This window comes from Xenopus tropicalis, chromosome 4 (assembly GCF_000004195.4).
Source record: "Xenopus tropicalis strain Nigerian chromosome 4, UCB_Xtro_10.0, whole genome shotgun sequence".
Classification (NCBI taxonomy): Eukaryota; Metazoa; Chordata; class Amphibia; order Anura; family Pipidae; genus Xenopus; species Xenopus tropicalis.
Genome location: NC_030680.2, coordinates 94,897,632 through 94,912,170, shown reverse-complemented (window position 1 = coordinate 94,912,170; position 14,539 = coordinate 94,897,632). Strand labels below are relative to the sequence as shown.

The 14,539-nt window shown below is 36.2% G+C and overlaps 1 protein-coding gene across 1 annotated transcript in view; it reads left to right on the top strand.

Moving 5' to 3' along the window:
- Positions 1-14,539, top strand: part of agbl4 (ATP/GTP binding protein-like 4) — an 809,806-nt gene that overhangs the window by 734,429 nt on the left and 60,838 nt on the right. Inside the window, exons 10-11 of the mRNA XM_031900949.1 lie at positions 303-455; positions 9,161-9,323. Of these exons, the coding sequence (XP_031756809.1) occupies positions 303-455; positions 9,161-9,323 (316 nt within the window). The remainder of the gene's footprint in view (positions 1-302; positions 456-9,160; positions 9,324-14,539) is intronic.

Here is a 14,539-nt window from a genome sequence, read left to right as displayed (position 1 = left end):
TAGTGGTTAGCATTTCCAGGTTATGCCAAAAGAAGAGCTGATATAGTGTAGCTTGCTTTTAAACTGTTCATGTATGTCTTGTTGTGTGTTATGAAGGCACCCATCTGCAATGAAAACAAACAAAATAATTACATGTACAAAGAATGTTTTGTTTTTTAATATCAGTAACACAGGTGTCAAGCAAGGATTTTAACACAATCAGCACCTGAGAATTTCCCTTTCAAAAGACTTGCTTTAATTTATATTTCATTACATCAGAAGCATGTACTAATGTATTTTTTCATTGCTTTGTATTTCAACAGAAAACCAGCCTTGAGTTCTATATTGACATACATGCTCATTCGACCATGATGAATGGATTCATGTATGGGAATATTTTTGAGCGGCAAGATCTATTTCAGAGACAGGCTATTTTTCCAAAGCTGCTGTGCCGAAATGCTGAAGATTTCTCTCTAGTAAGTGTAAAAATCCTTTGAAAGAATAACAATACAAATATTAATTCAGCTAATACTGATAAGGTAGGCATGACTGTATGGCCCTGAATGTTACTGTTGCTGAAGGTAACCCCTTAAGAATTTTGCTCTCTTTTACTTTTCAAAGTCTTTGTTCTCTACTTACATTACCAGACAGGGAGAAGCCAAAGACTTTATCAATTGCTTTTTTCCCCATGAGAACTTTTGGGAAAAAAACTGAAGGTGATTTTAACCTTAAACAGCAGAGTCTTCAGGCTGACAGGAAATATTAAAACCAGGTACCTAATAGAAACCTTATTGACAATAACAGATAATGGATGTAACAATAATCCTAAAACAAAACAATAAATAAAAACCATAAGTAGATTATATGGTAGTGATTAAATATTAGCAATTAGTTATTATTATATGGTAGTAAAGTGGCATAATAAAATTGTCTAACAGCAAACCCTACTCTCTCCTAACTATGAGATAAATATTACATTTACTTGAGAATCTAGCTTTAAATGGATACTGTCATGATTTTTATGGTGTACTTTTTATTTTTAAATTACACTGTTTACATAGCAAATAATTCACTCTAACATTTAAAATGTTTTTCTTAAACCAACAAATGTATTTTTTTTTAGTTGTGATATTGGTCTGTATGCAGCCATCCCAGTGCATTCCTGAGCTTTCAGAAGGAGTCAGTGCTACACATTAGAAGTCCCAAGCTGGACTTGGATTTGTTAATATTTAGTGCTACTCTGATATTTACTGGGAGCTGCTATCTTGCTACCTTCCCATTGTTCTGCTGATCGGCTACTGGGGGGAGGGCCAATATCACTCCAACTTGCAGCTCAGCAGTAAAGTGTGACTGAAGTTTATCAGAGCACAAGTCACATGGCTGTGGAACCCTAGGAAATGAAGAATATGGCTAGCCCCATGTTAAGTTTCAAAATTAAATAGATTTTATTTTATCTAATTTTGAAATTTCACATGAGACTAGCCAAATTCTTCATTTCTCAGGGTGCCACAGCCATGTGACCTGTGCTCTGATAAACTTCAATCACCCCCCCTCCCAGCAGCCGATCAACAGAACAATGGGAAGGCAGCAGGATAGCAGCTCCCAGTAGATATGTGAATAGCACTCAATAGTAAGAAATCCAAGTCTGGCTTGGGACTCCTCCAGTTACATGGGAGTAGGAGAAACAATGGGTTACCTGAAAGCAGTTCTAATGTGTAGCGCTGGCTACTTCTGAAAGCTCAGGATTAGGCACAATGCACTGAGATGGCTGCCTACACACCAATATTACAGCTAAAAAAAATTGTTGGTTTAAGAATAAAATTTGTAAATGGTTGAGTAAATTCGTTGCTATGTAATTTAAATATAAAAAGTACACCATAGAAATCATGATGGAACCCCTTTAAGGTAAAGTTCATTATTATACAGGGCTGTCTCTGTTGTAGCCTGACTGATGGCGTGGTTAGTAATTTAAGGAGTTCTTAGTTTCCCTACATTTTGTTTTGGTTTTTTTTACCCCCAGTGAACCCGTTGACAAAGATAAATATCCCTCGGTTACAATACTCTGGGAAGTGACCCAGTGCTATTATAGGTTGGAATACAAATATAAACTGCATTCTAGCTATTGATTGTTTTACATCATCCTTCAGCTCAATGTAACAAGGGGGCATTAATACAGTGACTGGGCTGTAAACTACTGAGTTATCAGCAAAATGTGTGATTCCCTTAAAAATGTTCCTAACTGCATAATGCTTGTTTTGTATAGGAGTGCTTAGGGTTAGTAAATGCTTAGGGTAAATGGTGCCTGATGCAAAATAGTGCAGTAAGTACCACTAAATAATTTCAAAAGGAGTATAGAAACTGTAAAAGTACAGTCCCCCAAATTACTATGTTTGTAACACAGGCCAAAGCTGGACACAATGTCATACTGTTCAGTACATACCCTTGGACTAATCTTTACAAAAAAATCAATGTAATAACATTCTGGGACATATTTATCAATCAAGATAAAACAGAGCTTTGCCCCTGTTATCTCTACTTTTTATTTGCTATTGGTAGTATGAAATAAAAGATATATAATGGAATAAAATTAGCAAAAAGGAATTTGCAGAATAGATATGGTATTCGTTATCTGGAAAACCCATTATCCAGAAAGCTCAGAATTGCGGGGAGGCCATCTCCCATAGCCTCCATATTAATATAATTCAAATTTTTAAAAATGATTTCCCTTTTCTCTGTGACAATAAAAGAGTGCCAATACTTGATCCCAAAAAAGATGAATCCTTATTGGAGGTGAAACTATACTATTGGGTTTTATTAATTCTTAAATAATTTTTAGTAAACGTTAAGTATGGAGATCCAGATTACAGAAAGACCCCTTATCCGGAAAACCCCTGGCCCCAAGCATTCTGGATAACAGGTCCCATACCATAGTGTTTATTGAACATTTTATTACACTGCAAACATTAACATAAGGCTAGCTTGAAGGTGGCATAAACCTTTTGTTGATAAATACACTGTGCAAACTACAAAATATGCCCCCTCTTTTGGTTTGTGGTTAAGTAGTTATATGTTCAAACAACCTATATTTACTATGTGCAAAAGTTTTTTTCCCGCAGAGGAAAAAATGTTTACATTGCTTTTATTTTTTTCATTAAAGATGTTTACAGTATTTCATTCCCCAAAGCCATTTACTTGGCCTAGGGAGACCCCCTCTGCAGTTTCGAACCACTTAGAAATGAAAGACTGTTCAGATCCCTGAGAGTAACAATTAGTTTCCATAATAAAAGCAGTGTGCCCAGTTAAAGCAAAGAATTAATTCAGTCTGTATATTGGACTAGACCCTGTATGTAACCTTTGACCAAATTTAGGACTGCTTAATTGTAATTCATCTCTCAAATGATTATAGACTGAGTAGTTTATTCCTTAATTCATTGATAACTAGAATTCAGAGATGAAGTTCAGTATGTTTATCTAAAAGTTGCATTTCTATGTTAAGAGGGTATTGGTTAATCTGTTCAAGGTGATTTGAAAAATATTTCCGCTCCTGGATTAGAATCAGTTATAGTTTATGAAGTCTTCACTTGGTTCTCTGCAACTGCTTAGAATGTAGCTGAACTAATTAATTAGCCACACTGTATAAGCCAATCAAATCCAATCTTTAGGGCTGATTAGTTGGTTTAAATGCATGTTCCTAACCCCTAAATAGATCTAGACGGCACTTTAAAGCAGAACTACACCACCCCAGCTATAAAAAAAAAACCCTTGAATGGCCTGCCTTGACCCACCTCTCCCTTATCGCATAGTCTGTAAGTTAAAAAACTGCCCCTGTCTCAAACTCCAAGCTTCTACAATCAAACAGAAGATGGTGCCCATGTATGCTGCTCTGCATTTTTAGGTTGGAGTTTGCGACAGGGGCAGTTTTTTAAGTTACAGAGTATGCGATAAGGGAGAGGTGAGGGGGGTTGAGGAAGGGGGTTTTTATAGCTGGGGAGGAATAGTTAGGAATAAGAATAGGAATAGTTTCCTATTTGACTCGCAACTAAGATTAGTAAAGAACCCACAACTAACACCTCAACTAACAAGAGCTGGATACTGAGCAACACACCGCAAGTCTAGGGGCAACTAGCGGGTTTCCTTCATCTTCATCAAGATTTTTTCTTGTAGAGGAACAGACTAAACATTGTTTATCTTTCAACTTTAATTTCTCTTTTCCTGCAAGTAGAAACTGATGGGATGGGATATTATAACAACAATTTCTGCATATTTTAGAAAAAAAGTCCATGTGATGTTTTGTAGTTCTTAAAAATCTGCTCTTGTCCAGGCAATAGTGAAATACCTGAGTTGTAGTACATCAGTTTGGATGGATCTGTCAAAATGACTGGTATGGAGATTTACTGTGAAATAATGTGGAAAGGTTGTTTAACCTTGTACTTCTTTACTTTTCACCATGATACATATCTTCCTTGAAAAAGTGTAGGTAGCGATCAAGCTAAAGCTAATTAATGTTGCTTTTCACTTTGGGACTACCGAAGATTACGTGGATTCATCAGTGTCATTGTGAGATCTTAAGAAACATTAAACTGTAATTAGTAAAGGAGAAGATAATGTTTATGCAGTGAATAGAACACAACTCAGGACACCGCCTGGGCCTCTGGATTTGAAAAATGAAGCCTTCAGAAGCTTTAAAAATCCAATGAAATGTGAAGAAAAATGGTTCTGAAGTTACAGGCTGAATTTTGCAAGCATATACGCATCAGACCTTAATCAGCACCATTGATATAAAATGATTATGAAATTCAGCCATTTCCATGAGTGAAAGTAGGTTGCTCCCGGGCCTACCAGCAATCCACACTACTGTCTATAATTGACTGTCTACCTAGCTGGGCTCAGAAACAATGTCCTATTACCTTGGACTGTGACAGACACACTGAACAGATTATTCTCCCTAAAGCACCTGTCAGTACAGATTGATTTACCAAGGCTGAGAACTAAAAAGGTCTGAAGTTCGGATACTATTTTGAAGGCATTTAGAAGACATGATAGTTGTCCTTTGATTCCTAAAGCCCATTTTACTTTAATAATCTTGATGGATTTAAAATGCAAGTTGTGTTCATAGAATTAATAACGTGTTTGCTGTGAAATAGGATTCAAGGTTTCATCTATCTGGATCTCCCCTAAATGAGTCACAGCTCAAAGGGATTTCATTCTGCAGCTTAGAAACTGCAATAGCATTGGGAACCAATCAACTAGGCAAAGAAATCTTGTCTCTACTATATGTCAACTGGAGATTACGAGGTTCACTTTGAATGGTTAATTGAATGTTTGGCAACCTAATTAATTTTCTGAACCTCTTGGTTAAAACTGCAGACATGGGCAAGATAATATATTAAGCAATTCTAATTTTTCAGTATGAAAGCAAAGGTTTATTAAAGGAAGAGAGGTTAAGCCTTAGTCTTGCCCAAGAAAAGGTGAATGCCATCACTTAAATTTAGGAAACAATATTAAAAGATTAAAACATTTTATTGAACAGAGAAACACTAAGGAATATTTATGATATTGTTGCTGCCCCACAGGCAAAATGCTGGGTTTATATATTTAGCTGCATCAGTATCACAAGCTTTGGGAAACTTGCACCACATATTTACCCAAATTGTCTACATACTGCATGGCTCAATATGTAGAAATCTTTTATATAGTATAGTAAATATGTAGGTTGCACATATGCTGCAGAGTACATGGATGCGATGGCCCTAGCCAAGTAGTGATTTGTGCCCCCCTATTCTTTGACAAATACCCTTCTTTTAGAAAAACATCATCTCACTAGTTACATAGTTACATAGGGTTGAAAAAAGACCAGAGTCTATCAAGTTCAACCCATCCAAGTAAACCCAGCACACACAACCCACACCTACCAATCTATACACTCACATACATAAACTATAAATACAACCACTAATACTAAAGGTGCCCATACACTATAAGATCCGCTCGCTTGGCGGGTGGGCGATATCGGGTAGCAAGTACCTTAAAAAAAAATAATCTGATCGCTTGGCCCTGGGGCCAATAAAGGGGCAAAATTATGTTCTCATCCCTGTAACATCAAATCGAAATGATCTGGAACCAGCCCAAAGTCAGTCCCAAAACCAGCCCAAAGCTAGCCAAACGCCACTTCAAAAGTAGCCCAAAAATAGCACAAGATTCACAGTGAAAAAAAAAATATATAAAAAATTAAAGAAGACATATGTTGGGAGGTATGTCACACCAGAAATGGATTTAGAGTATTGCAATAACCCCAGACATGATATACATATGGGTGGTTTTAACTACAACTCTCGGAAACCATAAGAGATCCTGAGAGTTATAGTAGTAGTACAATCTTATACCAGTAAGTGTAGAAAAGGGGTTGTAATGCAGACAAGTTGGGACTGAGAGGTTAGTAACAGCAGCAAAGCAGAGTAGAAAAGGGAGCTTCTTTCTACACCAGTCCCATTGCATGCTGAGTATTGTAGTTTTACATTAACTTTGGCTGTAGGCTTATTCTTAAACATAACCTACCTTATCTAACATGCACTGGGAGATGCATGCCAGGTTCACTAGGGAAAAAAATTGGCTAGTTTTCAAAGTACAAATTTGCCAAGGCTCCAAAAAGTAGCCAAATCCATATCTTAGCGGTTCTGTACTTTGTAAACCCACCTGGGCCTGACTTCTCTCTGTTTCATACTTCAAACTTACCCAGATCAAATTTATATATATATATCCCCTACCATTTAATGTTTCCCAGTCAGCATGCAAAGGGGTTAATACAGGCTAATTAGAGGCTAGAGGGAGTTCAATAGAAGCATTTGTCCCTCGGAGAGTTAATTTTAGAGAAAATATAAAGATGTTTAATTTATATCACAATCACTGTATCTTTCTCGAGGCGAGGGAAAACATATAGGTCATTTTGCAATATTTTCAGGGACAATTGAAGATAAATACAACTCAGTCTGTCTACAAAGTGCATCCTTAGGCTGGTTATGATATTTTCTCATATGGAGATGTAGCCACTAGATTTTTTCCTGTGGGTGCAATTCTCTTGGCCACACAGCTGTAACAATTCTTTCCTATTTTTGCAGGCATGTATTGGTGACAGAGAGTAACAGACTGTAAAAGATGCACATTTTCCCTTTTTCTCTGCTAGGAACATTGCCCTGCAGAAAATCTGGCAAAAAAGAAAAAAAATAGGACAGCCTTGTCATTTGGTGGCACAGAGTCCGATCTTGCTTGACCTCAGGGTGTTGTTTTAGAATTAACTGCCAGAGTCAGGCGCACAGAACGTGAAATTGAATTTACCACTTTTATGTCATTTATTCTGTGTTTTCTCCATTAAAAGTCCCCCTGGGTGGTATTCATCAGGGTTTGCTCTGGAGCAAAATACATTTCTCTCTTTTGTAAATTATGAGAGGCAACAATGATAGTCATCCAAGGTGTCAACTTTTTCTCCATCCAAATAGTTTCCTACAGTTTTGTAATCCCTGTACTTTCAAATATGCCTAGATAAAGCACTCTCTCAGTTGTTATGATTTGTCTCTTTAACACATCAACATGCTAATTCTTTACCAATATAACAGTAGTTATATTTGCTTGGTTCTAAGACTTCATTAGTTATAAATACATTTTTCCATTGAAGAATTAGAAGAGTATCTGAGGAAAACTGAGTTCCCAAAGCTGCCGACTAAAGTAGTTTTTGAACTGGTTTCAGACATCACCTGATGATATACATTTTGTTCACACAGGTGCATTGGTCTGGATGATCTAACATCTGAATGGTATGGGCCACATACAAACAGCTGCACCCAAGCTTAGGAGATATATCTGTAGTTATTAATATCTGGCCCTGCTGAAATATGAACTTTCACACAGGCTTCAGTATTCTTTAGAAGCCAATTTCAATGCAAAACAGCCATTGACTACAATGCATTTCAAAAATGTTTGCCATTTCTTGAAATAATCCAAAGTTTGCTTATCGCTAATAAGAATACTCAATTTCTTCTAAAGGAAATCAGGCCAACAGCATGATGATAGTACAACCATACTTCACTGGGTTGGTTGACTTTGGACTGACAGGTTGACTGGGTTGGAAATGCTTTTTTATGACTTTTGATTCTTCTTAAGGAGTAGAGAGGAAAAGTTATCAAGCAATACATTGCTGCTTAAGAAGCAACAGCCTATACATCTTAGGTTCATACTACGTTGTAGCTATTGTTGTAGGTGTATCTAGCAAATTGCATCAGATCACACCTGTATGTTCTTTTGTTTCTCAACTACAAGTGATGGATACAAGTTCCTGTAATGCTGAATGTTGGTCCTAAGTGCGACCGTGAGATATCTTAGTAACGTTTCTGGCATTAATGTTTTGCATTATTCCAATATCTAAGGCTGAATAGATTAACAATAGATTAAAAAAATTAGCCCCTACAACACTTGGCTGCCTACATCGGGAGGGATCTCCCCGTGTGGGCAGCCATGTTGTGGCACATGCTTGTGCATAATGATTGAGTGCCACAACCTAATTATGAGTGCCACAAGCTAATTATGTGTATGCATGTGATGTAGGTAGGTGAGTCTTCTCTTAACAGGAGTACCAGGGGTAAAAGGTAAGCGATTACAATCAATGGGGGTGCCTAACATTTGGCACCCCCCAGTGATTTTTAACTTTCTTTCTCCTTTAAGTCAGGACCTGCTAACATACATAGAACTGTAGAGTTATCCTAATAAGATATGCTATACTATTATATTATACTTTTGCCCTATACAGTTAATATACAGGTATATGTGCCATAATAATACATAGTTGCACTGGTACACATGTCATGGTGCCAAGTAATATATCACTTCTGCTAACCCTCTGATTTCTATTGTAATAATATTGCCTCCCTGAGCTGATTACTAGGATAAACTGCAATGTATTATATACAACTGAACTATGTACTGATCCATTTAACATAGATCCAGCATGGGGTAAAAGTTAGACGTTACATGGCACAACTGCATGGAGGGTAGAAATGAATTGGAGGAAGTTAAAAGGAGTGTTTATTTGAGAAATATCTTTTTGTGTTGAGCTATAGGGATATTTAAATACAAGAGGTACAATAAAACAATACGTATCCTATTTAGCTCATTTATATTGTTTTCCCTTTAGACCAATACTTCATTTAATAAAGACCTTGTAAAGGCTGGAACAGGACGGCGTTTCTTGGGGGGCCTCCTTGATGATTCTTCATATTGTTATACATTGGAAGTTTCCTTCTACAGCTATATGCCAGGAGGTACCAGCGTGCCTATCCCCTACACTGAAGAAACCTGTATCCTTTATCTCGGTAATCAAAAAGGGAGTAAAATATATTTTATAGTTTTAAAGGTATTCTCAGAAAATACTTAAGGTAAGTTGCTTGAGAATGCTTTTTATTCTGTCATCACTTAGGCTATTTATGATTTAATTCAGTGAGAAAAAGTTATCTCATATTTTATCATGTGAAAAATTATAGATGAGATTCAAGTCAGGGCGAAAATACTTTCCTAATTCGTTTTTTTCCCATAGACTTCAATAGAGTTATCATGTGATAAACTGTGAGATATGCTTTTATGACTTGTATTGCATCTCAAATTATGTCTCTGATAATGGCAAACAATCAGTTAGATGGGGCATTTCGGTATTTACAGATAAAATCATATTAATGCCAGTAAAAGTTGTGTCTCCACAACCAAAAGCAATCTCTATCAACTCATTACTGCAATACATAGTATTTAATTTATGCAACCGTCTACAGTATTTTGGAATGGAAAAGGATTACAGTCATCCTATTTTAAATATTGTGTAGCTGAACCCATTTAGTTTTGTTAGAAGATTGTCAGATACTAAAAAGAAATATTTATTTTAATATTTTGGGCCCATCCCTTGGATATTAATTAAAGTTTACCAACTTAGTACTTATTTTTATTTTCCTCACCCCAATGCAATCATTAAGCACGGTACACCAATTAATTACTTTATGAGTGCACACACCAAGCATTTAAAGAAATACTTTAGACACACTGAACAGTTAATAATATCTGACTGGACTCCAGGCCACAATAACAGACAGTGTAATTTAAACCTAGCTTAATTAAACTTACCCAAGGCAGTGTGTCTGCTATTCCTTCCTAAATGTTTTGTAATTGTCTCATTTTATTGTGAATGCCCAGTCATCTGGAGGGGTTTAGGCTGTCAGCATGAAAGGCTTTATCCTTTCTATTGGAATATATCTATGTTATCGTATTTTTGAAGATGTCAGATTTCTTTTTAATAATATTAAACAGGAAAGGCTAAATGAGAACTTTGAAGAGTACACTAGGACCAGATACAGAACAACCCCTAGATAGATAGATAGATAGATAGATAGATAGATAGATAGATAGATAGATAGATAGATAAGAACTCAAAATGCATTAAACTGTCTTTGTTTGTCTACCTACCCATATGAAAAATTGTGTCTTGGACACATATTTTGGTGTATGTACTAATAATGGCCACGGTCAATTGCAAAAAAACATTTCAAAAAGAGTGTGTACAGCACCTTTCTGGATTAAAATGCCTTTATTCCAAACACATGGCACAGACTTCAGATCTCAGTAACATTTCAAGCCTTAGGTGGCCTTTTTCAAGAATTTCTAATCGTAACAGACTAGCGCAACTCAAATATGGCAGCCCCCTCTTGGAGAAACATTGGGGATCGGATAGGTAATATAAAAGCAATAGGCAAATACTTTTATGGCAAAATATAAATAACATGCAAAGACATTTTCTGATGTCACTATCTCTTAAAACATAACAATTCTGATCTACTGGCACAAAGCCCCTATAATTCCATGTAAAAATCTTATGTTTAATCCAGGCTGCACTACGGCAGCTCATTTCCCAATGCCCCATTCACCACTTAGCAATGCCCCCTTGCCTGTTCCTTCTGTGGTGCCAAAACTTCTTCCCCACCAAAGTAGTAAAACAATGTTTTTCTTGTCATTTGCCAACAAGTCATTCTCTTTTTTAAAATCTCCATTGTGTGTGAGGGTAGGCAACAATGGCGAAAATTGTGTCAAAACCCCCCATCTGCAAAGCTAAATGGAGATAAAGTGTTTGTGGCATGTATGAAATGTAAACATTGTAGATGAAATAGAGAAATCTTTTTAAAAAAAAAAAAAAAAAAAAGATAAAGAAAAATTGTATATGTGGGTTACCTGGAAGTAAAGAGTTAAAAACTCATTTATTAGAACAAGGGTTAGGCCTAACGCATTTTGTGCCTGTTGGGGCACTTATTTATAGGCTAATGGACACACCCCTGTATATAGCTTTTATAGGGGTGGTGGCCAATCCAATTAAAGTACACATCTGTGAATACAACTTAAAAAAATGATTTGTGGGAAACCGCAAATACAATGTAATATGTAAAAAAACAGCAAAATCAATGCAGTGTATAAAAAGAGTCAAAGCCAAGTATTGTGCGCAGTTGTGTTACAATGTGAATTTAAGAATAGAAGCACATAAAATATAAAAGTACATCAGAAAAGAATCCCACAGAAAAGAACAAATAGCCAAGAACAATGTAAAGACACAATAGTAGAGTTATAAAAGGATTATATCAAATAAATACCCCACAGATAGAATAAGGGAACACTAGGCTAAATTTGTCAGAAAGTGGTTATAGTTTGAGGTACGCAGTATGGGTTCAGTAAGCTGGTTATAGTCATAGAGCCTGTTGGGGCTCCAAAAAAAAACAAATCAGAGAACACTAGGCTGTTTTATAAAAGTTTATGATTCATCTTTTTTATATAGATGGGTTATATATTTAAACATTAAAATGGTACATACAGGAATGAATAAATTACCCAGCATTTTACTGAAGATTGTTTACCGAGATTGTTGTTTATTTACATATATCCTTGCCTCAGTGGCATTTTCTATATACTGTAGTTTCCCATTCACAAAGACAATTGGAATATTGCCAATGTTATCCGAAGACAATTAACTTTCCTGTTTTTGGAGTGAGAGAAGAAGCTGGACTAGCTTGGAATACCGGGAGGAAACCCAGGCAAACATGGGGAGAACATATGAACTCCTTGCAGATGAGTTTTACAGTTTTCTTGTTACTAATTCCCATTCTGTTGGACGAAGTAGGCAAAACCCCCAATGAAGCAGTTTTAGTTTCCTATTAAGATAACGTGTTTTTCTGACGTCATCTGTAGCTATGAGTCTAGATAATAAAAAAAACTGTTATTTTTTTTTTTATAACCCCATGGGTTAACAATCCCTATGGCCTTATTCCATACCTCTTTCTAGTTCTTCTGTTTCTATGAAGACGTACATGAGACCATTTTCTATTTTACATATATGAGGTATCATTGGCCCTTAGATAGGCTGACCACTTCCTGCACACTGTAATATAGTGTCTGGCAGGAGGTGGGCACTTCCTCTTTGGCCTTCCTCTTTCCATCAGAAGGTTGGGTTCCAGGGAGCCTGGAGCATTTTTCAGGAACAGGAAACAGTTCAGCTTTATTTAGAAAGAGCAGTTGTGTGCTCCAACCAGGAGATATTAGTGGGAGTAGTTCTCCCAAGGCTCTGCTGCCTTAGTGAAGGAATTGCAGTAGTGACAGGGAATTCAGATTTCGTTACTCCTTGATTCAAGGCTGTAGGGATCTGGGCCATTTAAAGTGGAAACCCTTGGGACTTCTTTCTACTTTCTATATTGGTCCCCACAGCAGTGCTACAATGCTCTGATCTGCTTATGATTGTATCTGACCTGCTTATGATTGTTTTCTGCACAACATGAATCAAGTTCCAGTTATTTGCAAAGAATCTCTGGTGTCATATCTTTATTTTTACTATATCTGGCAGTGGAGAGGTGTAGTTCCTCAACACCTCTCATTTACACTTTTCCCTATAGTGAAGGCTCATCCTGTGTGTTAGAGTCATGTGTACCCCATCTAGCTGGACATTGCCAAATATCAGCCTAAATTGGGTTACAATTTAATAGTGCAGTTTCCTTTCTATTAGCATCTTGTGTGTAGAATTGTTTGATATGTTTTAACCAGTACTTCAAATCAAGTAATCATTGCTACAGCTATTGCTTAAAAAACTTCTTCATAACTTCTGAAGTGTCTTTCAGAGTTCCACCATTTCATTTATATCCTATTATTGGCATCCAGTTTTAGCAACGTGTGAAGGTCCACAAAAAGCAGGTGCATTGTAGATCAAGACAAATAAAGTGTTTAGACAATGTTATTATAATAAGTGCATAACACGTGGGGAAACAATATATTCAAAAGTCAGTAGAATTGCAAGTTTAACCAGGTTTTTAGTTGAAGTAAACCTGGTATAACAGCAACAGGATCACCAGCAAAACAAATCCTAAAAAGCAGCATTTATGAAAAAGACATTATGACATTATGGACACAGAGTTAAGCATAACCAACATTTTATAAAGCTTGTTGGAAGCAATAAAATCTACTGATTGTAAGGTTTAAAAGCAAACATTTTTTGGCACTTCTGCAGTCAAATTGGGTAGTTACAAGGGTTTTGGCAACAATGGAAAAATACTTTTTTCTTTATGCTGCAGCTAGAGAAAACTGTAAAAGCTATAAAACTAAATGAGCCAGGTCTAGAAATACATTAAGGGTTTAATCCTTCAAAGCCCTACTATACTAGAATCCTTTATATTATAGACTCTTTCACATAAATATGTATATATACCTACAATTTTACACCGTATCTGCTTTAGTTCCACTTCAAGAGAGTTCTTTTCTCTGCTTCACTTCCTGTCTGTGAGGGATCAACTGGGCTTATGTAGATCACAGTTTATCTCACCTACTTTATACAGCATGGACGTCTAAAGTCAGAGAGCAGAAAACAAGTTAGAGATCAGGAAGATTATTTGGAACATGGATTAGAGCTGTATGACTTTTTCCTAATAACCTCACCTTGCAAAGATCAGTGAATAAATCAGGTGTGCTAGAAACCTGTGGTATGGAAATATCAGAAGGTAGAGAAATGCAGAATGAGTTTAAGTTGAGAATTTTTTTTATAACTAAAAGGAAACTTTGGCCATGCTGTCTATGATATATACTCCTGTGATACTCATTTCTCTTCTTAGCTTTCTATTAAAGGGCATTTTATGTTTCAGCAATGATTGAGGGTTTGATTTACTAAAGTTCAGAGTGGGAATTGAAGGACTCCCCATCCAACTGATCTAAATTTCAATTGAACAACACCTTCCTGACTGTAAGGGAAATGCTTTTAAAGGTGTTAATGAAACAACATATTTATCAACGCAGATGCGTTCTTCAGAATATGTTTGAGCAATGGCAAACACCAACACCTTACCAAATATTTGCTGCCTGATGTAAATCAAATTCAGGAGTCATTTCATTAATTTTCAATATGAAGAAAAATTATTAAATAGGAAAAAGATCAGTATCAATCGCCATGCATTGGTACTGCCCATAGAAATATTAATTATTGATAAATTGGCGCAAGTTGTAAGCAAATAAT